At 43.8% G+C, this 27520-nt stretch overlaps 1 protein-coding gene across 2 annotated transcripts in view; it reads left to right on the top strand.

The window, feature by feature from the left end:
• The first annotated feature begins 441 nt into the window (after positions 1–441).
• LOC121324624 (oxysterol-binding protein-related protein 7-like) overlaps positions 442–27520 on the top strand; it is a 28350-nt gene continuing 1271 nt past the window's right edge. Inside the window, exons 1-21 of one of the 2 annotated variants that reach the window (XM_041266711.1) lie at positions 442–529; positions 11603–11808; positions 14029–14172; positions 14284–14337; positions 15906–16019; positions 16717–16869; positions 17843–17975; positions 18539–18642; positions 19366–19455; positions 20168–20303; positions 20996–21129; positions 22034–22141; positions 22929–23157; positions 23615–23880; positions 24082–24219; positions 24640–24703; positions 24816–24894; positions 25435–25579; positions 26029–26173; positions 26562–26688; positions 26937–27059. In XM_041266711.1, coding sequence (XP_041122645.1) covers positions 11707–11808; positions 14029–14172; positions 14284–14337; positions 15906–16019; positions 16717–16869; positions 17843–17975; positions 18539–18642; positions 19366–19455; positions 20168–20303; positions 20996–21129; positions 22034–22141; positions 22929–23157; positions 23615–23880; positions 24082–24219; positions 24640–24703; positions 24816–24894; positions 25435–25579; positions 26029–26173; positions 26562–26688; positions 26937–27059 — 2588 coding nt within the window. In that variant the 5' untranslated portion in view covers positions 442–529; positions 11603–11706. Of the gene's footprint in view, positions 530–11602; positions 11809–14028; positions 14173–14283; positions 14338–15905; positions 16020–16716; positions 16870–17842; positions 17976–18538; positions 18643–19365; positions 19456–20167; positions 20304–20995; positions 21130–22033; positions 22142–22925; positions 23158–23614; positions 23881–24081; positions 24220–24639; positions 24704–24815; positions 24895–25434; positions 25580–26028; positions 26174–26561; positions 26689–26936; positions 27060–27520 lie in introns of both variants that reach the window. The other variant, XM_041266710.1, reaches the window with a different exon arrangement.

Genomic DNA, 27520 nt, shown 5'->3' with positions numbered 1-27520 from the left:
ATTATAATATATACAGTATATATAGATAGATAGATAGATAGATATTGGTATTTAAGTTAAACACAGAGAGACAAGCTTACTGAACCACGTGCTTTAAAACTCATTTTAAAAACTCAAATCATTAAATGCAACACACAAACATCAAATTATGCACGATGGTTAAATGCATAATTGAATGGAATTATTCAAGGTGTTCAGCTCCACGTACAGTTCTGATATGGTGTGATCTCTGAAATAAATAGCAGTAGGGTATTCTCACAGTGATAAGCGATAGTAGGATGTAGCAGTAGACTACACCATAGCAGAGTACAGCGCGAGTGAACAGATGCTGGGCAGCTTGATTGGACAGGGTAGCTCCTCCAGTCTCTAGGTGTCAGTAGTACACGGCTGCAATGACTCAGCTTAGGGGCCGGAGGTGTCTGCGTTCGAATTTCTGTAGCTGGTGATTATAGTGACGTCATCACGACTGCCAGCTGGAAAGGACTAGCCAGGAAACGCCAGCAAAGAACCGCAAAGGACAATCGCCCAGGTAAGGGATTCATAATAATCGAAACGAACTGTTGTGTTATTATTTCTGGTGTGTTTGTAGATTGCACTTGCTCCACTTTTTAAAAATGTGTGTGAAGTGGATCTCGGGTACCGGTTTGCTAGTAGCACTCAGAATATACTACTGATACTGTAGAACTCAGAATATACTACTAACACTGTAGCACTCAGAATATACTACTAACACTGTAGCACTCAGAATATACTACTAACACTGTAGCACTCAGAATATACTACTGATACTGTAGAACTCAGAATATACTACTAACACTGTAGCACTCAGAATATACTACTAATAGTATAATACTCAGAATATACTACTAATACTGTAGCACTCAGAATATACTACTAATAGTATAATACTCAGAATATACTACTGCTATAGTATATATTACTACAGTATTAGTACAGCACTTGAATACATAACTAGTGTTATAGTACGCTTGCTCGCTACCTGTCACAAGACGATCGTTTTACTAACATTGCAAACACCGCATTGAGTTTCCTGAATGATTTGTTTCGGGTTTTTATGATGTGGGGATGGTCGTGCGTTTTTTAAAGCTTGAAATGGGATGTTATGTGTAAGTAATACACAGTACAATACAACCCAACAAAGGACTTGAGTTTCCACTCTGACTCATGTGCGCTTTTGCTTTTTATTTCGTTCAGCACTTCTCAGGAACAGGTACATAAGTTCTCAATAGCGACGTGTCCTGTTCAGCGTGTTTTTTAAATTTTGTATTTTGTATAAAGGTTGGTGTTTTATGGGAGATGTTCTAAATTGCTTATCAAAAAACAAAAAAAAGTTCTTAACAGAGAACAGTGTACCTACACTGTCACAACAGTTAGCATTTCTAGAGCTCCTTTCATCACAAAAAACCCAAAGCGCTTCACACACACACAAGCACACGAAGCATTGCATTAAAAACAGTCTAAAAGAAGATGAAAAAATCATTTAATTAAATCAAGTCCACAAAACCGTCCAGACTGGATCCCCAATATTAATAATAATGTAGCTAGATCGGGGTGCAGAACTTTGCTGTGTATATAAACATATTTTTTTGTGGTGGGGTTAAAAAATCAGAAAAGCTCAGCAACTTTATTTTGTAGCTTTGCCTGTGGAACGAGACTCAGGCAGATGAATTGAATGTCTGGTGTAGACAATACTTAGAATCGCAGGGATGGAATGAAGATTCCTATTGCATCGTAGTTTCACCCGTCCTGGTTTTACTGCCAGCTTGATTAGCCCCAGTGTGAGTAGGTAACAACTTCAGGTCTGTCTGATTTAAACTCATAGTAAAACCAGGAATGAAAATAAGCTCTGTGCTTGTGTAACAAGGCAGAGGCTGGGCGCTGATTGCTGACCCCCCTTGCACTGCAAGCGAGCGTCTTAACCACAATGCAAAAGAACCAGACTTGTCTGCATTTGTGACTTTAAAGCTTTTAACCTCATCTCACTGACGGTGGTCAGGGCAGACTCCATAGCTGCGGTGTGTCATACAACACTGTTCGCTTCTATCTGTGTCTGGACACTATACTGCCTTCAAGCCTGGATTAACATGAAACCAGCCAGCCCAGCGTTGCAATGCACAATGAATATCCCATTCCTGCTTCTCACCTTGTCCTAAATCTACACTCCCACAAGGTACTGGAGTTTGAGCAGCAAGCTGCAACCACACCTGCTAGTCTCTGTAATTCTACACTCCACAAACATTTACAATCCTGACCCTACTGCAGCTGTTATATCTAACCTCAGGTTATAAAAAAAAAAAAAAAAAAACAGGCATTGCCTTTGCATTTGCACTCAACTTTTTTGTTACTGAACACAAGACTCCCATTGTGCAGCAGTTTGATCCACTCCTGATTTTACAATGAGCTTACTAAGACACACCTGAGCTTGGTACCTGTGCTCTGCGGCTAATCAAGCTTGGGTTAAAACCTGGCATGGGTGAAACTGATGTGCAATAGAAGTCTTATTTCCATCCCTGTAAGTGAATTTAAAAAAAAAATCCTGCAAGTCAAAATGAGAAGCCCTGTTCTGAAATGACAAAATCCCACACGTCTAGTTGTACCAGCCTTAAGCCTTAAAGTTGTGAACTCTTGCACGCAAAGCATCAGCAAAACGATGTGTATTTAATAGCTTGCAAGCCTCTCGCTGAGCGACCTGTGCACTGCGTTGAGGGGAAATTTAGTTATGCTGATTCAACACACATTTGCATTTTAATGGCAGTGCCAGATTTGACCTACTCCTCAAACCCATCCCTGCCTCCCCCCTTTCCTTGTGCCCAAGACCTTTTCCTTCTTGGATTGGGTTCTGAATAAGGACCTGCAGATGAATTCTTAAATAAGATCTGTAGATTATAGGATTAGTAAAGTGCATCTCCATTTAAAGTTAAAGGGATGTAATACAGTGATAATGATGGTGGTATGTATTTTAAAGGCTCACTTTGCAAGTATTGCAGTGATCTAAATGGTGAAGGTTTTTCAGTCTCCCACTGGTCCCAGATGATTTGGTCCCTTGGGATGATAGGTGGTCCACAGTGATCATAAAATGTGACGGCTGCAGGAAATAACAACGTTGATGTGTTTGTTTATTTATTTATTTTTAAATGTTGACTTATGTGACACATTTATCAAGGTTCTCACATCATCTGTTGCCATACAGGGATGGAATTAAGACTCCTATTGCAGAGCATTTTCATCCATCCCACTCACTGCTACGAGCTTCATTAGCCCCAGTGTGTAGGTAACACGCTTGGGTGAGTCTTCTTAAACTCATAATGAAAGCAGGAATGGAGCAAACAACAGTCGTAAGATTGGTGCTAACAGGGGTCTATTAAACCATCTTTATCCGTTACCAAATAAAGGACCAGGCACACTCTTTGGGCCTGCTACTTGTTTTGCGCATCTACAATTTTACTTTAACAGAAAAATTGTGCAAATTGCATTTTGGTGTGAAGACATTAATATGGCCCCCTCAAGTGCTTTATAAACAGGTAATCTCAGGGGAGAAAAATATGTTTTGAATAATTATTATTGTTATTATTATTTAGCAGATGCTTTTATCCAAAGCAACTTACAGAAATTAAACTAAATAAAAAAATACTGATGTAAAAATGTTAAATTATTTCTTTATAAGGAAAAATCTAATAGAATAAATAAGGATACGGAGAGAAATGGTAGATGAAACGGTAACAGTTCTTGCTCGGGGGCAGAAGAAACAGGTGTGTGATGAATACAGGTGAAAACAACACAGGCCAGCGATGCGCTGTGACGTGCAGAGGGAATGCTATTGTTTGAAGGAAAATTGAAAAGAAACAAAACAATACAAAAAAAAAATCCATTAGTTTACAACCGCTGTTTTGTTGCCTGGATGATTTAAAATCAATAATGGCAAAGCTAGGCTGCAGCTCCCCATCTCTTTGTAGTGAGTCAGTGTAACCTAGTGTTTTAAATACATCTTCGCAGGTTTTATTTTACGTTAATTCAATTTGGAGATAATAAATGCTGTAGTTAAAATGGCTGCATCCTGTGCTGTAGGTCACAGGGTCAGATTGCAGCCAGACGTTTGAAATGAGTTTGAAGGACCGCAAGTGTTAAGGGAGCAGAAAGGAACATTAAATTTGTACGTCCTTACTTGTTACACCCGCCCAATAACTTTCGAAATGGTCCGAATAGTCACGCTATTGATTTTTTGAGATTTTAATAAGTATTGAGCCAGGGTATCCTATTTTAAAAACACGAGCCTGCGTCGCTCAATAATGCTGTAGAGGCAGTTCTGGAACAGCAAACAGAGCCAAGGGTTGAATACACAAGCTAGTCTATCGGGACTTATTGTGCTGAAGCAATGGTGTGAGTCAGACTTTAAACAAATACGAGAAACCAACACTACTTGAAGTGTATTAAGTCATTTCCATGCAGTGCAAAAAATATATCATATACTGTTATGTACAGCATATGCTTTGAAATACATATACTTTTGTACCTATATTGGTTGCCATGCAGCTTCTCTAGAACTTCATTCTACAAGTGAGCTGATTCTGCTGTACACAAAGAAGAGGTGAAATGTTTTGCAAGCTAGTTCTGTGGCTCCACCTGAGACATTGACAAGGTGATGATCAAAGTGCAGGAACACTGCCTTTCTCTTAGGGGGATGAGGGAGGGAGCAGTCGAGCTAAGACCATCAAACCAGATTCTGACCAGGCCTCCAGAAGTAAAAGGTTAGAGTATTAAACGCTGGCTGCTGACCTTGCGGGTACAGAGAACTCAAACTGCTGTAGTGAGCAGATCATCAACTTTGATATCACTGGCAGCGTTCTGGAGGGAGCCGAGTCACATTCCATTGAGCAGGTCTGGGAGGGTCCCTAGCATCGCCATGCATGCCCCTGCATGCAAACGCATCCTGCTGCAGTTGATTTGTGAGTTTCATTGCACTGTACTCTGGTAAAGCACAATGCAGGAGGGTGGGGAGCAGAGCCAGTCCAGAGATTTGGAATTTTTTTTTTTTTTTTTTTTTTAACTGTGACGTGGAGTCATCACTTTTCTTTAAATCTGCCTCTAACTGGCTTTTGGGCTTATGTGGCGAATCTTAAGGCCCAGGCGCTGAACAACCTTTGTCATTCCATTGAAATCATGTGACAAGGTGACTTTTCAACTCTGCTAGCCCCGCCTACTCAATGGCTATGTAGAGTTCCATTGTCACATGATTTGAATTTGATTGGACCCTTAAAGCCTGGTGAAAGCTTAACCCACTAAGTGCTGTTGCCCTCATTTGAGGACAGACTGCATTGTAATTCTTTTGGGCATTTTTACTTTTCTCTTTAAATTGTTTTCATAACTTACGCTAATTTTGTTAACCGCAAAAGTGAAGTCTAAATGTAACCATTAATTCTGTAAATACAGATGCTCTTTATAACACCTCAATATAAAATAAGAAACTGAAGTCTTATAGTTTTCCTCCCCACAGTGATAAGGCGGCTCAATTTTCTATGTGTTGAGCTTTATAGCCGGTGTGAAATTTCAGTGCTCTGATTACAGGCACGTCTAACATGACTGTCCTCAAAGTAGGACGCAGCTGTTTGTAGCCAAAGCAAAGGGTTACAATTTTTGGTAACTAAGGGATTAAGAGAAATTGCAGTAGAGCCCAGAACATGACAATTCTGTAGTTCGGAGAACCGCGTTTTAAAAAGCCTTTTTAAAGACAACTGGATGAGTGTTTTATTATCATGTGGACACCTGACCTCAGCATCCATCCATTATTTGTAACTGCTTAATCCTATAAAGGGTCCCGGTGAGCCGGAGCCTAACCCAGCAGACACAGGGGCACAAGGCAGGACTACACCCTGGAAGAGACACCAGTCCATCGCAGGGCAACTAAGGGCCAATTTAAAGATCTGATCTCAGCAATCCTGTATTAATTCTTCTGAATGTCTGCCTGCCCTTGTCCTGTGCTGAGAGAGACTGTCTGCTGTAAATTTCCAGTCCCTGAGTCTGATCCATCGATCCCCCTGCCCTGTCACCCAGCCCGTCATTGCTGGAGTCACTGTACACCCAACCCCCCCCCCCCTGTCTGGGTAAGGTGTCTAGCAAGCCTCTCATCTCCGGTGTCCCTAGGCAAGCGACAGTTTGCCAGGGAAAGGGAATTGTTTCACTCATGGAGGCTTTCCTGTATCACGTATCCTGGTCAGAATCACTGAATCATTTCCGTGCAGTAATACAGCTCAAGCCTTTTGCCTCCAGAGGCACGGGTTCGAACCTCAGGTGTGTTTTCAAGCCCCCAGTGGATATCGCTGGCCTATATTGGTCAAACTCGGCTGGAGAGAGGCCCAGGTTGTATTCTGTACAGGGATGGAAATAGGACTCCTGTTGCATAGCAGTTTGATCCATTCCTAGTTTAATAAGACACTTGAGCTTGTTACCTATACCTGTACGTTGTGGCTAATGAAGCTCATAGCAAAGCCTGGGTGAAACTGCTATGCAACAGGAGCCTTATTGCCATCCCTGGATTTAAAACAGGTTTATTTAAGGATGGCCTTAATAAACGGGTCCAAATTCTGAGATTTAAAAATACTTGAATTAGTGGGTATACTAACACTAAATAATGCATGTAATAACAATACAAGAAAATGATGATACAAGAACACCTGCTATACTTTCTAAACACTCCATAATGTGACTTTTAGTATTTTATTGAGTGTACAAAACATTAGGAACGCCTGCTCTTTCCATGAAATAGACTGACGAGGTGAATCCAGGTGAAAGCTGTGATCCCTTATTGATCTAACCTGTTAAATCCACTTCAATCAGTGTAGATGAAGGGGAGACGGGTTAAAGAAGGATTTTTAGCCCTTGACAAAATTGAGCCATGGATTGTATGGCTTGTATGTATGTGTGCTATTCAGAGGGTAAATGGGCAAGACAAAATTAAGTGCCTTTGAACGGGGTATGGTAGTAGGTGCCAGGCGCACCAGTTTGAGTGTGTCAAGAACTGCAACGCTGCTAGGTTTTTCACGCTCAACAGTTTCCCTTTTGTATCAAGGATGGTCCACCACCCAAAGGACATCCAGCCAATGGCAGGCCAGTGGTCGAAAACGGCTCATTGATGAAAGAGGCCAAAGGAGGCTGACACGAATTGTGCAGAGCAACAGACGGGCTAGTTAGTCAACAGACAGTCCTGTACAGCATTGGTGCTGAAAGACCCATAAAAGAATGCACAACTTGTCGTACCTTGACACGAATGGAGTATGGCAGCCGACAACCTAACAGAGTTCCACTTCTTTCAGCAAAACACAAGAAACTGTGGTTGCAGTGGGCTAAGGAATGAAAACACTGGACACTGGAGGATTGGAAAAACATTGCCTGGTTTGAATCCCGGTTCCTGCTGTTTCACACTGATGGCAGGACTAGGTTATGGAGAAAACCACATGAGTACTTGCATCCATCATGCCATGTGTCAACATTGCAGGCTGGTGGTGGTGGTTTGATGGTGAGGGGTGTGTTTTCATGGCACGCATTGGGCCCCTTGATAAAAGTGGAGCAACGTTTGAATGCCACAGGATATCTGAACATCATTGCCAATCAGGTGCATCCCTTCATGGCAGCAGTGTATCCATCTGCTAATGGGTTTTTTTCAGCAGGATAATACCCCATGCCACAAGGCTAGGATTGTCCAGGAATGGTTCCACGAACATGAGAGTGAATTCAGCTTACTGCAGTGGCCTGCCCAGTCACCAGATCTCAATCCAATTGAGCATCTGTGGGATGAGATGGAACGAGCTATTCGGAGTAGAGATCCACTACCAGCCAACTTGACACAACTGTGGGAAGCATTGGAGTCAACATGGGCCAGCTCCTTGTGGAACGCTTTCGACACCTTGTAGAGTCCATGCCCCGACGAATTGAGGCTGTTATAGAGGGCAAAAGGGGGTGCAACTCAATAGGAAGGTGTTCCTTATGTTTTGTATGGTGTGTGTGTGTTTTATATATATATACACACACACACACACACACACACACAGTACTGTGCAAAAGTTTTAGGCAGGTGTGAAAAAATGCTGTAAAGTAAGAATGCTTTCAAAAATAGACATGTTAATAGTTTATATTTATCAATTCACTAAATGCAAAGTGAGTGAACAGAAGAAAAATCTAAATTAAATCAATATTTGGTGTGACCATCCTTTGCCTTCAAAACAGCATCAATTCTTCTAGGTACACTTGCACAAAGTCAGGGATTTTGTAGGCATATAGTCAGGTGTATGATTAAACAATTATACCAAACAGGTGCTAATGATCATCAATTCAATATGTAGGTTGAAACGCAATCATTAACTGAAACAGAAACAGCTGTGTAGGAGGAATAAAACTGGGTGAGGAACAGCCAAACTCAGCTAACAAGGTGAGGTTGCTGAAGACAGTTTACTGTCAAAAGTCATACACCATGGCAAGACTGAGCACAGCAACAAGACACAAGGTAGTTATACTGCATCAGCAAGGTCTCTCCCAGGCAGAAATTACAAGGCAGACAGGGATTTCCAGATGTGCTGTCCAAGCTCTTTTGAAGAAGCACAAAGAAACAGGCAACGTTGAGGACGGTAGACGCAGTGGTCAGCCAAGGAAACTTACTGCAGCAGATGAAAGACACATCATGCTTACTTCCCTTCGCAATCGGAAGATGTCCAGCAATGCTATTAGCTCAGAATTGGCAAAAAACAGTAGGACCCTGGTACACCCATCTACTGTCCAGAAAAGTCTGGTCAGAAGTGGCCTTCATGGAAGACTTGCGGCCAAAAAGCCATACCTCTGACGTGGAAACAAGGCCAAGCGACTCAACTATGCACGAAAACACAGGAACTGGGGTGCACAAAAATGGCAGCAGGTGTTCTGGACTTATGAGTCAAAATTTGAAATATTTTACTGTAGCAGAAGGCAGTTTGTTCGCCGAAGGGCTGGAGAGCGGTACACAAATGAGTGTCTGCAGGCAACAGTGAAGCATGGTGGAGGTTCCTTGCAAGTTTGGGGCTGCATTTCTGCAAATGGAGTTTGGGATTTGGTCAGAATTAATGGTCTCCTCAATGCTGAGAAGTACAGGCAGATACTTATCCATCATGCAATACCATCAGGGAGGCATCTGATTGGCCCCAAATTTATTCTGCAGCATGACAACGACCCCAAACATACAGTGAAAGTCATTAAGAACTATCTTCAGCGTAAAGAAGAACAAGGAGTCCTGGAAGTGATGGTATGGCCCCCACAGAGCCCTGATCTCAACATCATCGAGTCTGTCTGGGATTACATGAAGAGAGAGAAGCAACTGAGGCTGCCTAAATCCACAGAAGAACTGTGGTTAGTTCTCCAAGATGTTTGGGCCAACCTACCTGCCGAGTTCCTTCAAAAGCTGTGTGCAAGTGTACCTAGAAGAATTGATGCTGTTTTGAAGGTAAGGGGTGGTCGCTTTGATTTGATTTGATTTGATGTAGATTTTTCTTCTGTTCACTCACTTTGCATTTTGTTAATTGATAAATATAAACTATTAACATGTCTATTTTTGAAAGCATTCTTACTTTACAGCATTTTTTCACACCTGCCTAAAACTTTTGCACAGTACTGTGTGTGTGTGTGTGTGTGTGTGTGTGTGTGTGTGTGTGTGTGTGTGTGTGTGTGTGTGTATATATATATATATATATATATATATATATATATATATATATATATATATATATATAAAGAAGATAGATCCAAGGTTCTATATAGTGATGCAATATTTTACTTTTTGTGGATTCTAGAAGCAAGTGCCAGGAAAGGGCTGCTTCTCATTCTTTGGCAGTGTTTGTGGGCAGCAGGCTCGGTGTATGCAAATCAAAAAGAAACTGCCGAAATGTTCAACGTGCACGTTAAATGGGACCTGTTCCCAGGGCTGGGTTCAATAATAGAAAAATCTATAAATACCTAAACTATAATTACATTTTTAAATACATCTACTTGGGTTTCCTTGAGGTTTTTTTTGGCTTTGTTAAAATTAAAAAACCTTGATTTATAAAACATGGAAGATTAGGGGCAGGTGGAAACTGAGATCGCCGAGTTTTTAAACAGAACAAAATATTTCGCATGGGGCATTTTTCAGTTGTGTGAGTACCGCTACATGTATGTTCCCTACTCTCTTTCTCTCTCGTTGTGTCCTGTCTGTGTGCTAAACATGTTAATCTGCACGACAGCTACTGTACAGTAAATACCAGATACACACACACACACACACACACACACACACACACACACACATACACATGCAGCAGAGTTTCAGTAAGAGGACAGCACATGTTAGCACTGTATACATACTGTAAACTCCTTCAAATTTGATAGCGATGCCAGACCTATTGTTTTCAAGTAAGTCTCTTATGTAAGTGAATGATTCAGTGTTTAAGAAGCTTACTGGTATTAATAGACATTAAGTACATGTACCCAGCCCAGCCTTCATTATAACACACTGCATGAAAACACCTGCACTATGTAGCACACACTTGTTGCATAAAGGGGCTGTTTTTGGGCCTGCATATTTTTAGAAACAGTTTCAACATTCAGGTGGAATTTGAAAACTTGAACACTTCTGTTTTAGGCTAAGGCTTTAAAGTACTGTTTGCTAATCCGCATATTTCAGATAACACTAAATTAAACTAAAAGTCGACTGCCTTATCTTAAATTCATGAACCTGCACACCTCTCTCTCTCTCGCTCGCACAAGCCCTGATCTGCTTTCACCAGCTCGGTACTCTCTGACCTGATTTAGCCCCAAGGCTACCCTAGCATTAACACCCATGTATGTCCAAAACAGATCAAGAGCATATTTCAACTGTTTCAGTGTAAGGCTTGTGGCCAGCGCTGCGCGGTATCACGTTGTGTTTAAGTGCAGAGCTTAGGGATGTGTGTGCCAGAGTGTAACTCAGTAAAAGCGTCTCAGAGTACATTGCAGGGATGGAAATAAGACTCTTTGCTACCTAGTAGCCAGTGAGTGGCCCAGTCAGGTGAAATTCATGATGTCGCTTGTTAACTGTACACTGTGGCTAATCAATATATAAAACCTGTTTTGCATTTTGCTATTGGCCAGAGCGGCGATTTAAACAGTAAGGCAGTATCCATCAGCTGCATGCCAATTGGTAAAGAACCTGCTCTAGTATATTGAGCTTTCTTTAAGTCTTGGTGGGAATCCCTCCGTCAGTGCTGCTGCTTTTTGTGATGCAGCATTAATGTGAAATGAGACACTGTAGATCTGTAAGATCTTGCACCGAAGACATGGTATCAGACCTGGGTTCCAATTATAATGACAGCAGAACTGTTTGCTTTAATGCTATTACAATTACGCTGCTGTAATTACAATTGCAATCCACTGAGCCGTTCCTGGTTTTACTACAAGTTTAATAAGACACACACACCTGAGCGTGTTACCTATACACACTGTGGCTAATCAAGCTGGTAGTAAAACCTGGAATGGGTGAAACGGTTTGCAGCAGGAGCTGAAGTTGTGGTTGGTTCTGAAAGCCAGCTTGTCGTTTTGGGTTTCTCTGCAGACTTCACTATGGCGCTCAGAGGGGTCTCTCTGCCTGCTCTCTGACTCCACTCCACCCTGCATCGCCACGGACAGGTGGGGCAACTGTGAGGACACCAATCGAGCATGAGCTCCACGGAGATGGCCCCGCCCCCTCGTCATAAGCAACCGCCGCCCCCCTCGCGGAGCAACAGCACCGCCTCCTCCAGACACCTCGGCACCAGGCAGGTAAGCTGGGAGATGCACCCCGTGTCTGAACTTCCCTCACCTTTACATTCGAGTACCTGCTGAGTCCCTAGCTGAGGTGTAAAAAACCAGGATCCAATTGCTGTGGAAAAACATAGAGTTTCTTTGCTGTCGGAGAATTTTTTGTTTTACATTTGCAAAAAACATGCAAAGCTTTTTTTGGTTGTTTGTAACCAAATCAATAGACATCATATATAATCATCAACACAGGCAACTGTGAACATACTTGTTCAGTAAAACTGCTTCTGGTGAACACGTCACATTCACTTCTCAACAAGCTGTTTAAAGATGCCGAAAACAATAGGAATACTATTTTGTGGTTTTTATTATTAGTACACAGACGTGTTTGTAATGTTTGAAGTAAAATGATACGTTTTTGTTTATATTATTGATTGATGGCACTCTGGCAAGCTTGTAACTTTCTTAGAATGTGAAAGTGTACCAGTAAATACTTCCTATAAAGACTAACTGTTATTCAGTAGTACTGTTGGTGTATCTTATAATCTGACCCGGGGGGGCGAATAATGCAGATTTTTTTTTAAATATTCTTTTTAATCAGAGCATTTCTTTTTTTTAATTTGCGGAAAACTAGGAACCCTGGTAATAACCAACCCTCATTGTTTTAATAGCGCCACAGGCTTTGCCTTGGCTCCTGCTTGTGAATTCTGATTTCTTTGACAGTTTATTCAGCATGTCTTCTGTAATAATGCACTGGAGGCTTCTGTTGCCAGATTTAATTAAGATAGAAGCCCAACACACCCAGGCAGACGGTTTCAGAAGCTGCCGCCACATTTGGGAAAAAGGAGGAATCCGTAAACAAGAGCACAGGGAGATGGGCGTTAACTCCTGGGGGCTTTTCAAATGCATGGTCTTTCTTTCTGACAGCAATTTTATCATTGGCTAGAAAACTCATTGTCAGCTTAATGCCCTAAACCCAACACCTTGAGATCTAGTAGAAATAACGAAAGAAACTTCCCCAAGACGCTGAGAAAGACTTCTAGCTGGAATGATTTAGGGTTCTATTTAATGATTTTAAATGTAGCACTCATTTTTGGTTGTTAGTTTGCATACAAGATTCCCAGCCTTTATTCTAACTTTATGAAACCTGATTGACGTGCTTTCGCCCTTGCAGCAGCAGCAGGTTATAAACAACGATTCATATTTCAAAAGTCTGTGATTGTCATTTTCAGGAAAGGCCTCCTCAAATATATATATAATACATACACACCACCCACTCGATATATCGCGGGTGTCGGGGTCCAGTATAAATCTGCTATATATCGAGAGCTGCAATATAGTGAGAGACCCATAGAAAAACAAATGGGCTAACAAATAAATACAGTACAAGCACTCCCTCGTTTTATCAGGGTGGCGTCAGGGTCCAGTATAAATCCTCTATGCAACCTGCTTTTCCTCATTTTTTTGTATAAAAGCAGCACCCTGTTTTAGTTCGTACAGCGGAAGGTAATTGCTTCTCATCAACTTCAGTCTCCAATTAATTTCATGAGTCTTCCTCTCCTTTCTCAAATGCACAAACCCGCTGCATTGAACGAATCCATTCCCAACACAGGAGGCTTTTTGCCAGGGAGCTGGCGTCTTTGCCTTGTGGCTTTTGCCAGAGCACCTCACTGGCTAAAATAAAAACCGCTTCAGCAAGGAGATATTTCATTTGCTTTGTGTTACTGTGCAGTACATGCATATATAATAACAGTGCGATAGTAATGCTTTGTTTTTAATTGTTTTGTATATTGTTGTTTGATGTGCAGTACGAAACAAAATGAACAGTAATTCCAAGTGCCTGTGTATACTGCAGCTGAGGCATGGGCAGTTAGACAGTAAAAATAGGAAGCCAACTCCAGGACTGCGATGTATCCGAATGTGCAGTATAGCGAGGGGCGATATAACCAGGGGTGGGTGTTTATATATATATATATATATATATATATATATATATATATATATATATATATATATATTATATATATATATATATATATATTATATATATATATTAAATATAAAATTCTTTTTTTTTTTTTTTTTTTTTTTTAAAAGTTGGTCCTGGATTGCAAAACAAGGAATGTACTGTCTTTCAAAGCGGAGTGTAGGAGCCTCCCTTTCTCCTTCTCTTATGCCACCAGCACAGAGAGTATTAGAGCCTTCCGGGTGGAAAGGGTTCATTGTCTGCTTCCCTCTCCGCAGAGCTCGAGGAACTGGGAGGTGATGGAGGATCCACAGAACCAGATTGGTGGAGGCGAAGGCGGGGTGCGGGACATGGTTCAGCCTGACAGACAGGAAGGGTACCTGCTGAAAAAGAGGAAGTGGCCCCTTAAAGGGTGGCACAAGGTAAAAAAAAAAACATAAATAATCCTAATAAAATAAAATCGCTAATCGGGTATGAATGGTTTGTGAATTAAAACTGCAGTGAACCTTAACGCTCTGCCTGCTGTCTTTCAGAGGTATTTTGTGCTGGACAGCGGGATTCTCAAATACGCCAAGACCCAGCAAGATGTAAGTAAGAACCCCTAGCTTTGAATCACGAACAGCCTTCGTTCTGACCAGCTAGTGTGAGCAGAGGCTTCTTCCCTACCCTGCATTGGAAATGTTCATTTCATGGAGTTTGTGAACACTGGCACCTTCTGCTGGTGGTTCAATGTATTGTTTTAGCCGCCTGGCTTTGAGCCAGGGATGTGAATATGACTCCAATAGCAGGGATTTTACATTGTGTTGCCCCCCACTGTGTTCCATGCTGCAGCCCAGCACTTTCTCTAACCAATGAGCTACTCAAACCCATTGCCTTCCACACTGCAGCCCAGCGCTTTCTCTAGCCCACTGCCTTCCACACTGCAGCCCAGCACTTTCTGTAAACACTGAGCTACTCAAACCCACTGCCTTCCACACTGCAGCCCAGCGCTTTCTCTAACCCACTGCCTTCCACACTGCAGCCCAGCGCTTTCTGTAAACACTGAGCTACTCAAACCCACTGCCTTCCACACTGCAGCCCAGCGCTTTCTCTAACCACTGAGCTACTCAAACCCACTGCCTTCCACACTGCAGCCCAGCGCTTTCTCTAACCCACTGCCTTCCACACTGCAGCCCAGCGCTTTCTGTAACCACTGAGCTACTCAAACCCACTGCCTTCCACACTGCAGCCCAGCGCTTTCTCTAACCACTGAGCTACTCAAACCCACTGCCTTCCACACTGCAGCCCAGCGCTTTCTCTAACCCACTGCCTTCCACACTGCAGCCCAGCGCTTTCTCTAACCACTGAGCTACTCAAACCCACTGCCTTCCACACTGCAGCCCAGCGCTTTCTCTAACCCACTGCCTTCCACACTGCAGCCCAGCGCTTTCTGTAAACACTGAGCTACTCAAACCCACTGCCTTCCACACTGCAGCCCAGCGCTTTCTCTAACCACTGAGCTACTCAAACCCACTGCCTTCCACACTGCAGCCCAGCGCTTTCTCTAACCCACTGCCTTCCACACTGCAGCCCAGCGCTTTCTGTAAACACTGAGCTACTCAAACCCACTGCCTTCCACACTGCAGCCCAGCGCTTTCTCTAACCACTGAGCTACTCAAACCCACTGCCTTCCACACTGCAGCCCAGCGCTTTCTCTAAACCCACTGCCTTCCACACTGCAGCCCAGCGCTTTCTCTAACCACTGAGCTACTCAAACCCACTGCCTTCCACACTGCAGCCCAGCGCTTTCTCTAACCACTGAGCTACTCAAACCCACTGCCTTCCACACTGCAGCCCAGCGCTTTCTCTAACCCACTGCCTTCCACACTGCAGCCCAGCGCTTTCTCTAACCCACTGCCTTCCACACTGCAGCCCAGCGCTTTCTCTAACCACTGAGCTACTCAAACCCACTGCCTTCCACACTGCAGCCCAGCGCTTTCAAACCCACTGCCTTCCACACTGCAGCCCAGCGTTTTCTCTAGCCCACTGCCTTCCACACTGCAGCCCTGCACTCAAACCACTGCTGGGACTCATGCTTGCATTATTCCCAGCAGTTGAGGTTGGGACTGGAAGGCTGACGGCTCCGGTGTGAGTCTCCTCTTCCTTCTACTTGCAGATCAGTAAAGGGAAGCTCCGCGGCTCGATCGACGTCCGTCTGTCTGTCATATCCATCAACAAGAAATCCAAACGCATTGACCTGGATGCTGAAGACAACTTGTATCACCTCAAGGTACCCGATAAATTTTCCTATCGCTCTGTGTTACACAAAAAACAAAAACTTATTGGGGTCTCTCCAATTTATCTAAAGGTCAGCAGAGTTAAACACTGCCTTTCAGTCACTAAGGACCCTCTCTGCATTGTATGTATTTAAATATACAGCTCTGGCCAAAGGTTTTGCTTCACCCTGTGGAATTTACAAATTTTGCTTCATAAAGTCAAATGAAACCTGCTGAAATAATGTTACATTAGCATATTGAATTGCATACCGCGTTGTATTTTTTATATTTTTTTATACTTAACTGACAAAAATTGAAAAAAGTGACATTTCGAAATTTAGCATGAAATACTTTACTACTATTGTGGCTTCTGGTAGACATTTGCAATATCATTGTGTAGTTTCTTACATGATGTTAAATAAAATATCTTATTATTATTATTTATTTTATTAATTTTTTAAAATTATGTTTCAATCCTAAAATTCTAGGTTTTGCAAAACCTCTGGCTATAGCTGTACAAATGAGACTCTCACGCACTGTTATGGAAAATAATGCAGTGCAGGGACGGCAAGAAGACTCCTATTGCATAGCAGTTTCACCCATTCCAGGTTTTAGCATGTGCTTGATTAGCTACAGTGTGTAGGTACAAGCTCACAGTACAAATTGGGGAAATTGAAGTAAGATTGGTGTGTGTGTGTGTGTTTCCTGCAGGGGAAGTCTCAGGAGGCGTTCTCTGCCTGGGTGTCTCGTCTCCGCGCTCATCGGATCTTTCGCAAGAGCGACTCTGCCCGGCTGCAGAATGGGGTGTACACGGTGCTGTCTACCCTCAAACCCCTGCCCAGCAACGGAGCTCTGCTGGGTCTGGTGAGAATTTACCCACGAGACAGAACCGCTGCTGCACAAAAACACCATCTTCTACATTTATTTTTTATTTTTTGTGAAAATGCATGTTTAGTACGAAAAGTAAATGAATTAGTTCATTAATATTATACAACAATCTTTGCCATAATACACTTTTATGAATGTATGTAGTACATCTCATTGATTTAAAACTTTTGGCCACTCCCTTATTCCTGTTCATATAAGTTAAAACAATACGTATCCGCCCCTAGCAGTTCAGAATATATGTTTGTGTGGCAGAATCATGAATCTAATGGGCATTCTTTGCTATTTACATACTCCATTGTTTTTGACCAGCATTATAATGAACAGTGTAAAATTTGTTTTCTTCTCAACATTATCAATTAGTCTTCTTCAGATAAAGTCAATCAAAAAGAGTTTATTCTGGAATCGAAACAAATGGGAGCAAAGCAAATCAAATGTGATCCATCAGTGATCTGACACACAGGCCTTAGTTGATGGTGTTGTGAGCAGGCAACAATGCAGATGTTTTTGAGCTGAGCAAAGAAACTTTGTACAGCACAGATGTACAGATAGCTTATGTCATTTCCTTGACCAGTTTCCTTGCGATACAAAGCATTTGAATAGTTAAGATCTGCGTTTCTTCTTCACTTCAGCACAACCCCAGATAGCAAGAAGCTACATTTAAGAACAGTGCTATAAGTTTTGCTCACAGTGCTATACCCACACATCACAAGGTCAAACAACAAGGCTGGTGATTGCAAATTGTTGATATACACCAGCTATATACAGCTTAATTTTAAGAGTTCCTTAACCTTGCATTGATTCACAGCTTACAGTAAACACAAGAAAATCACACAGTGTTTACAGAAGATTGGTCAATTCGCCCAAAAAATAAAGTAGTTGATTAAATCTCTCCCCTCTCTCTCTCTTGCTCTCTATCGCTTTCTCTCTCCTCTCTCTCTCTCTCTGTCAGATCCAGCCCCCTAGTCCCTCACACCAAAGCCCCAGGTCAGGCCCCCTGCACAGCATCCCCTCCCTGGCTGAGGTGGACAGTAAGGTGGCTGCCTGGCTGCAGCACACTGACCACATGCAGACCTGCTCCAGGGGTAAGCAGTGCTGGAAGAAACATACTCATTCCTTCAGAGAAGTACCTAATATTAGTTAACAAAACCCAGGACTCTATTCACCAGTGCTGTTACTAATGCTCAGAGTTGCCTTTTTAGAGTGTTTATCTGCAAATATGCAATAAATCCGTTCATGAATGTGTTGATTTCAAAACAGTCTTATTTGTATCCCTGAAGTGATGTTGTTTGTGATGTGAAGCACAGTTGTGTGAGCTTGACGGATTGAATCTGAAGCCAGTACTTCTTAAGATTTCCCCAGGACCAAGACCAGGGGACACCGTTGGGAAAGAAGTGGAGACAGACTTAGGAACAGGAGTGTAGGAGACAGTTCTTTGCACACAGCGGGTGGAGAGGGTATGGAATGGGTCACCCAGGGATAGAGCCACTTCTTCACACAGAGTGGTGAGGGGATGGAATGGGTTACCTAGCCGTGCTGTTGATTCTGAATGGCTGGGATCCTTTACGACTTCACAAAGCTGAGATCAGCTGGCTACTAGGAAGTGGACAAGCTGTGCTATTTATGCTCTTCTGCTGTTTTCTTCCAGAGCTCTCTGAGTGTCAGACCAGCCTGACAGAGCTGTTCAGGATGCTGCAGAGTCTGGAGCTGCTCCATCGAGTCTCCTCCGCCCCCCTCATCTGTGACAGCCAGGTAACCAGGGCAGGGGGAGGGAGAGAACGACACTCCCATTGCAGAGCACTCTGAGCCAGGCCGGGGTTTACTATGAGCTGAACTAGCACCAGTGTGTATCTCAGCTTAGCGAGTTTGGTTAAGCCAGGGGTGTCCAATCAGTCGCGGTCCCTGGAAGGCTATTCCATTCCAGGTTTAACAGGCTAAAGGAGATCATGATTAAACAATTTAGAACAGGGTTGAAACAAAGACCAGGAGTGGAACACCCCTGGGTTAAAAACCTGGAATGACTCTAAACTGCTGTGCAGTGGGAGTGTCGTTCTCTACCTCTCATGCATGTTGTATCAGGGTTCAGTGGCTGCCTCTGATCGGGTTGAGAGTATATTTCTCCTGCCCTCTCTGCTGTGTCATACAAAGAGTGCAAGAGAAAATACACTCAAATTGATTAGAGGTAGCCCCTGAACACTTATAAGCAGGCAAGTCATTAAATATAATTAAAAACAGACAAAAAGCTGATATTTATGTATTTGATCTGTTTATATTTTGTCATTCACACTCGCTGAGTGCAAGATCTACACTCTCAGCGACATAAGAGCAGCTGCTGCTAATATGGCTTTAATAATGACTTCTAATTCATTCTCAGCGAATCATCTAAGAATGAAAGCTCGAAAGTGTGGTTTAAGAACCTCCAGTTCGGTTCTTTTGGAATGTGTCGGGAGCTTTAGTTCTTTCATTTCCTCCCAGAATTTGGTGTCGGAGAGACCCAAGAAGGAGAAGCGCTCGTCCAAGATCTGGTGCACCAAGAACTCAACGAAGGAGGAAGCTGCAGGCATGGTGAGCTGCACTCGCACACACATGCCACCAAGGGGCAGGCTAGGGCCAGGGCTGTGTGCTTTACAGCTCAGCTAAGTGTGAGGAAAGTCAGGGCAATTTAAGTGGAGCCTTAGTGGCACAGCCTGTGCCCTGTGTTTAAACTGATTAACTGTTTTGTGTTTCCATTTGCTGCATACCTCTGAGATGTGCAGTATTGAGAAGAAAAAAAATCGGCTAGCAAATGTGAATTTTCAATTTAAAACATGCTATCTGGTACTACACTTGGTTTAGAAATCTCTGTTTGCAAACCTTGCTTTCAGTTAGCGTTGCACTTCAGGGATGGGAATAAGACTCCCGTTGCATAGCAGTGTGATCTATTCCTGGTTTTACTATGAGTTTAATAAGATCCACCTGAGCTTGTTACCTATACACTGGGGCTAATCAAGCTCGTAGTAAAATCTGGATTGGGTCAAACTGCAGTACAAGAGGAGTCTTATTTCTATCCCTGCACTTGCATGGTCACCTGGATGGTGAAATTCTCCCCACCCCATCAACGGTACCTTTCCTGTCATTAACCAACCAGCTGCTTCCCCTGTTGACTGACATGCATTCAGCAAATAGCAAGCTTTAACCTTTGACACTGCTGATGTGAACTGACCAGAGGAAGTGCAAGTAGAACCAGTGTTGTATCTCTCTTCTCTATGTGTTTAACCCTTCCCCTCTCTGTTTCCAGGCTTCCTCGTCACGGCTCCACGCTTCGGTCCCCAGCTTGCCTGACTGCCTGGACCCTCCTCCTGCTCCCAGTGCCTTCTCTCTCCTGCCAGAGTCCAGCCAGCTCCAGCAGGACTTCTGCAGCCTGGCGCAGAGAGGTGAGCAGCGGAGAGATCCTTGTCTGAACAATGCACTAAAGTCCAGTTTGCTTTTTATATAGCGCACCTTAAAAAGCCACTGGCCAACTAATCCAGCTCAAGAATAATCTAAAACAGATCTGTTTCTGAAAGTGATTTAAAAGGTTCGGCTGTGCCGGTATTCCTGATGTGGCTTGGGAAGGAGTTCCCAAAGCCAGGGCGCAGAACAGCTAAAGGCTTTTGCCCCTCCTGGCTTTAGACCGCTGATCTCAAGTCTTTCACAGTATTGCTCAATTTTGGGATTACGCAGTTACCCGTAAGATTCCTGTGTAAATGTGGTGATCTTGCAGTCCCAGTATGAGGTCATCATGCAAGAAAGTTTTAAACTGTAAAATGCTTTCAAATAATAAGTAGTGTGATTTAGAATGAGAACTTCTGTGTAAATCTTTGTTAGAATGAGAGAACTTCTGTGTAAATCTTTGTTAGTAATGGTCCTAAACCTTTTTTTCTGTGCTTATTAACTGCCTAATTCTGTTCATTTGACACTTGACAGTTGTAGCAGCGATTCAGTGCACATGGTCTGAAGAGAGCGCCTTCTTCCTATGCAAGCCATCACAGGGATGGAAATAAGACTCCTGCTGCATAGCGATTTGATCCATGCCATGGGCCGGCTGTATTAGTGACACTTTGTTTTTTTTGCTCCTCCCCGACAGTCCACTCCTCCCTGAAAAGTGCCTTCGACTCCTTGTCTCTGGAGAGAGAACGCCTACTGCAGAGCTGGCTGCACCCCCAACAGAGCGAGACCCCCGTCACACAGATAGCAAACCTGCGCAACGCTCTGTCAGAGGTAGAGACCCTCAGCAATCCGGTTTTAATAAACCTCAGCTGATGCACAATTCTTGCACTATTGCATGGCTAGATCCCATTGTAGATGCAAGTTGTTGTAACCCTAACTTGTTGCAGTCTAGTTCATATTGTATTTTTAGCAGTATTAGTTGCACTGGCTGTAAACTGCACTGTATTTAAATCTGAAGCTTGCATTGTAACCCTGCCCTGTAACACCTGTAAGTCGCCTTGGATAAAAGTGTCTGCCAAATGAATACATGATGATAGTAATAAATAATAATGAACCACCTATAATTTAACCCAGATATGCCTGAATTGTAATTCCCAAGTGATCTGTATGTTAATGAGAGTAAATGAGTTGTATGTAGGGTGTCTCTGATTGTGTGAAGGAAGTGCTTGGGATGATATCTGATAATGCCCACTGGTGGATTCCTCGTTATGGTTTATAACAAGTTTTCTGTCACTCTGATAGCCCTTGGGTGACCAAACAGCACTCCACAGCAATCCCTTTTTAAAATCAATTCCCAATTCCAGTTCCAACTCCTTTGAATTTGAGACAACGTAACATTTGTCGTGTTTGTTCAAATGCTTTCATTGGAAGCTAATTTTAATTGACTAACAAACAGCAACTTAATTTTTGAAGTCATTTATTGTCGCTGTGGGGACAAGCTTGTTCTAATAGAATACTGCCTTTGCAATTCTGATCAGTGGTGTGTTGGAATTGATTACAAGGGAATGGGAATTGGGAATTGATTTTGAAAAGCAGTAATTGACTCGACGTGGTGCCGAGTCTTGGTTCCACTCAGCAGCTGTAACCTCATGCCGGGAGAGTTGCGCGGCTGTAACACTTGCGTGATGTCTCTTAAGTAACTCTTTGCTCCTTACTGTCTGTGTCTCGTGTGCAGGTCTCTGCTCAGAACATGGAGCTCCAGACCCACCTGACCCGAATTCACTCCCTCTCCATCTCATCGGACTCCACTGTCGAGTCATTCGTGTCTGTCAGCCAAGAGGAGGTACAAAGCATTATTAAATTATATCACCACTCCAAAGTTTGAAAGGTGTTAAAACAGGTCAAACAAATGACTTACTCACCCATAGGTTCAAGATGTGCAGTCAGATTTCTTGTTAAAACCACAAGAAACTAAATCAAGTAGACAGACGTTTTCAGCAGTTAGTTGCAGTGCTAATCGGGATCCAGGGGATGGAAATCCTGTTGCGTAGCAGTTTTCACCCCTTCCAGGTTTTGATGGGAGCTTGATTAGCTACAGTGTATATAGGTAACAAGCAGGTGTGTCTTCTTAAACTCACAGTAAAACCAGCCATGAGATCAAACTGCTGTGCAATGGGAGACGTATTTCGAATCCCTGGGACCCGTGACGCCAACAGATCCTTCACGTTTGGCTGCTTGACTTACTTATTTACTACAGTTTCACGTGTAGCATGAAAGCGTCCACACCTGCTAAAAGGTTGGAGGTCAATTTCCAATTCTTTTTGCTTTGAAGGATTTGGAATTGACATTTTTCGAGACATGGCAATTGTCGTGATTGTTCAACTGCTTTCATTAGAAACCAGTGTAATTGATTAATCACGACAGCGACTTCAGTTTAAGCCATGAGAAGCTCATTTTAACAGAGCACTGTGAATGCCTATTTTTAATCAACGACATGTGGGAATTGATTAAAAGGGAATGGGAATTGGGAATTGATTTTGAAAAAGGAATCGGAATTGAGAACCCTGCCTGCTAATAAACCAAGCTAGAAGCGTTCAGTCTGACTGGTGGGCTGCCCCTCTCTGTAGCAGGTCTCCCCTGGTGCTGGTGGGTGGTCTCTGAAGCAGCAGGGCTCCAGTGACAGCTTGGCGTCTCTGTCGGACTCCCATGCAGAGTTCTTTGATGCCTGCGAGGTTATCGTCTGCGGCAGCTCCTCGGAGAACGACGCCTCGGACGCAGAGTCCTGTGTGAGCGACATGACCTGTAGCAACTCCGAGGAGCATCTGGACTGCCGGGAGGGGGGCGCGCCCCCCGGGAAAGGTAACACAGAGGGGCCTGGAGAGAGAGGGAGGGGCCTGATAATATTATTATTATTTTTAAGGTGCAAACCCAGGACAAAATAGAATATTTTTAGTTTTTTTTTTTCATTTTGAATTTAATTGTTGGTCTCCGATTCTGTGAGTAATATTTTTCCATCACATGTATTCCGTTTACTGGTTCCCTCCATGTTTGTGTGCTTGGTCTACAGGTGTGGTGAAAGCATTTGTTTCCTTGGAAACGGCTCTGTAGGAAAGCTGCATTTTGACTGTGGTTTGATATTTCAATTCAGTGCAGCACAAGCCATTCAAAAAATGGCTCAAAAAATGGCTCACTTCCCATTTTTCCAGAGCAGTTTCAATACATTGAATAGTGTTCCACTATACAAGCCTGCTGGTACAGTTCACCTAACAAAACTCTGCAGCTGCATTACCAGCACCTCTCCTTCTCTCCCCTGCAGAGACTGTTTCCAGTGCTCCCAGTATACCCAGCAGGGCTGCCCAGTACGCTGGCCGGCGGACCTGCCTCCCGGCCCCCGGCCCCAACACCAGCAACATCAGCCTGTGGAACATCATGCGCAACAACATTGGGAAGGACCTGTCCCGCGTCTCCATGCCAGTGCAGCTGAACGAGCCCCTGGGCACACTGCAGAGACTGTGTGAGGAGCTGGAGTACTCAGAGCTGCTGGACACTGCAAACCAGAGACAGGACCCCTTTGAGAGGATGGTACGATCCCTCGCTCCCCCTGCATTCTCCAAACCCCCCCGTTGTGCTTTTCGTTTCACAAAAAAGAAGCTGCAGGTGGTGTGTGCGGCTCCTGGTCTTTGTTCCAGCCCCGTTCTAAGTGGTTTACATGGGTCAGTTAACCCGATTCCAGCCTCTCATTGGATTATTCATTTGTTTGTTGGTTTGTTTGTTTTTCTGAAGGTGTACGTCGCCGCGTTCGCGATCTCAGCCTACGCCTCTGCGTATCACCGGTCCGGCAGTAAGCCCTTCAACCCGGTGCTGGGGGAGACTTACGAGTGCGAGCGAGAGGACAAGGGCTTCCGGTTCATCGCCGAGCAGGTAACCACTTCCTGTTTGCCTTGGAGCCACTGAACCACTTCTTGTTGGTCGTAAACATTTATTTATTTATTTCTATATAACCAAGACCTACATTTTGTGTTCTGTCCCATCCTTGATTCGAGACTTGCTGGGAAAATAGAATTCAGGTCAAGGTTAAGGATTTTTCAGTCAAAAGCCGTGGCCTTTAAAATCGAAGTTAAAAGTCAGTTGGGCAAACGTTTCGACTGGCTCACTGCAGCACGCTGTAGAAGGCACAAGGTGAAATGTAAGCCTGCTTGACTGCATTACATATACATTTTACTGTGACTTCTTCAAGCTTCAGATGAAGTCCTTTTAAAACATACCAGTGATAAAAAGCCATCTTGCTCTTGTGGTGTTTGTTGGGTGTTGCCGTAGTAACGTTTTGTCCTCTGTCTATAGGTCAGCCATCACCCTCCAATCTCTGTGTGTCAGGCTGAGTCTGACAACTTCATCTTCTGGCAAGGTAAGCAACAGCATGCTATTGAATGCGTCTGCGTTCAAATCCCTGCAGGTGCAATACATCGCCGCTGTCTTCATGAGCTCGGCATTTCATTTAGTCTGTTGTTCTTTTGCAGATGTCCGGTGGAAAAATAAATTCTGGGGGAAGTCACTGGAGATCGTTCCAGTGGGGATGGTTAATGTCACCCTAACAAAGTGAGTGCAGACTGCGACACGGCATCTCTTTCAAGCATTTAGTAAACTGCAGTGTACAAGGTATAATTAATTGCAACATGTAACTGATCGCTTTACCGTAGATTTATTTGTCATTCGATCGTTATTCTTTTATTTTCAACCACTTTTCTGGTGATTTCCCCCCCCCCCCCAATTTGTTTGAGGGGGCAAGAAAGTTATTTAGTCTGTGTCTGTACTTTACTGCCTGGTAGAATAAACAGAGTAAACATGTTAGTGTGTGCAGTAGTTTGTTATTTTTTAGCCTAGTTGTAATTATAATTGTAATTACTGTAAAAACCTTTGTATAAGTCTGTTTTCTAGGTATTTTTAGGGGCTCCCTTTAAAGCAGGGTGCGTTATACACCGATGTGACCTATTTTTCTGAAATTGTTGTCTCAAAAAGGGGGGGGCGACTTATACACCGGTGAGACTTATCCAAGTGTTTTTGCAGTACTACTGTAATTCAAAATTGATAATTTTTAATTGCAAGCAAGCAATCCTGCTGTAACGCGCGTGCTTGCAGGTTCGGAGACCACTACGAGTGGAACAAGGTGTCCTCCTGCATTCACAACATCCTGAGCGGCCAGCGCTGGATCGAGAACTACGGGGAGGTAGTGATCCGAAATAACAGCAGCAGCATCTGCCAGTGCAAGATCACTTTCTGCAAGGTGAGGGCCAGAGACAGACAGGGATCCGGAACTGGGAATAAAGACAGCTGTCTGGCACCTCTTCTCTGTGGCCGATCACAGCTCCGTTTCTGTTGTTTGTCTTCTTTCAATCCCCATAGTGAGACAGATGTTTGGGCGAATGCTTTCATCGGTGTTAAGGTGTCGGAAAAAAGGGGAAAAAATGCATGCAAACTGAGAAACTGACGTTGGGGTTTAGTTTTGTAAAATGAACAGACATTTCAACCTCCTTCAAACACTAGTTCATTATGGCCCTTAGTTTCTCAAGTCTCAGATCGATAGATCAGTAGGGAAGCTGTGTAGATGTATCCCTGCAAGTCCAGAAGAACAAACCTAGTTGACAGTAGCGTTGGTTCATGCATCTCGTCACATCTGAAAAGTTGATCGGAGTGAATGAAATGATCGATGAATCTCGCCTCCCCCTCCCGCAGTCAAAGTACTGGAGCTCCATTATGAATGAGGTGCAGGGGGCGGTGCTGGACGAGGCTGGCAAGGTGATCCATCGGCTCGGGGGCCGCTGGCACGAGGGCATCTACTGCGGGACCCCACCCAAGACACACTGCATCTGGAAACCAAGTAAGGAGCCGAGTCACAGGAGGGGCTTCCATTGAGAAATGGTAACCGTGACTCGGTTAACACTTTACTGTGAACCTCTGCTATAAACCCAGGGGCTTCACAAAACTGTAGATGGAGGTGTGTCTGTGGTGGAGTTTATTAAACAACTGCATAATTAATTGGCAGAGTTTATTAAAGCAGAATGTAATGATTTCCCAGTATTTCATCATCCAGCCTGTGTCAGAAAGAACTTGTTTCTGAGTGTACATAGGCAGGTGATGATGTATAGTAACGCTGTTTCACTTCAGAGAAAGTTTATCAGGAGCTCATCAATAACCTGGTGGAACGGCAATAGAACGTGCTGGCTTCATTACAATAGTGTTCAGTAACTGGGTTTGCTGGTTTGCAGACCCCATGCCTGCTGACTTTGACCGCTATTACGGCTTCACGCGGTACGCCCTGGAGCTGAACGAGCTGAGCCCAGAGCTGAAGCTGCTGCTGCCGCCCACCGACACGCGGCTACGACCCGACCAGAGGTACTGGCACCACACATGCTCTACACACACAATGCACATACTATACGCACGCAATGCAATACACCCACACATGCAACATGCATGCACCGCACACGCAACTCAAACCACACACACACTACACAGATCAGCTCCCACTCCCACTGGGCATGTACATTTAGTGCAAGAAGAAACTCTTTGATGGCACGGAATCCCGCAGGGGAGGGTGTAGTTATGTGGCGCCGCCCTGCTGACGGGTTTGTGTGTGGCAGGTACCTGGAGGAGGGGAATGTCGAGTTTGCGGAGGCTCAGAAGCAGCGGGTGGAGCAGCTCCAGAGAGAACGTCGCAAAGTCCTGGAGGAGAACGGACTGCCACACCAGCCACGCTTCTTCACGTGAGTCCCTCTGCCACGCAGACTGGCACTGCTGCACACTCCTGCACCCGGGGCTCCCAAACCGAGGGCCGGGGACCCCTGGGGGGCAAGGAGGGTGCTGCACGTACAGAATAATTACCCGACAGAGCAGTGATCCCTTATATATGAGTTTGCTAGAGCAATGCTTCCCTGTGCTTTACCATATGCCTCTGTGCTTTACAATGCTTCCCTATGCTTTACCAGACCTCTCTGTGCTTTACAATGCTTCCCTATGCTTTACCAGACCTCTCTGTGCTTTATAATGCTTCCCTATGCTTTACCAGACCTCTCTGTGCTTTACAATGCTTCCCTATGCTTTACCAGACCTCTCTGTGCTTTACAATGCTTCCCTATGCTTTACCAGACCTCTCTGTGCTTTACAATGCTTCCCTATGCTTTACCAGACCTCTCTGTGCTTTACAATGCTTCCCTATGCTTTACCA

Source organism: Polyodon spathula, chromosome 12, assembly GCF_017654505.1.
Source record: "Polyodon spathula isolate WHYD16114869_AA chromosome 12, ASM1765450v1, whole genome shotgun sequence".
In the NCBI taxonomy this organism is placed as follows: Eukaryota; Metazoa; Chordata; class Actinopteri; order Acipenseriformes; family Polyodontidae; genus Polyodon; species Polyodon spathula.
This window is presented reverse-complemented; position numbering and strand designations above follow the sequence as displayed.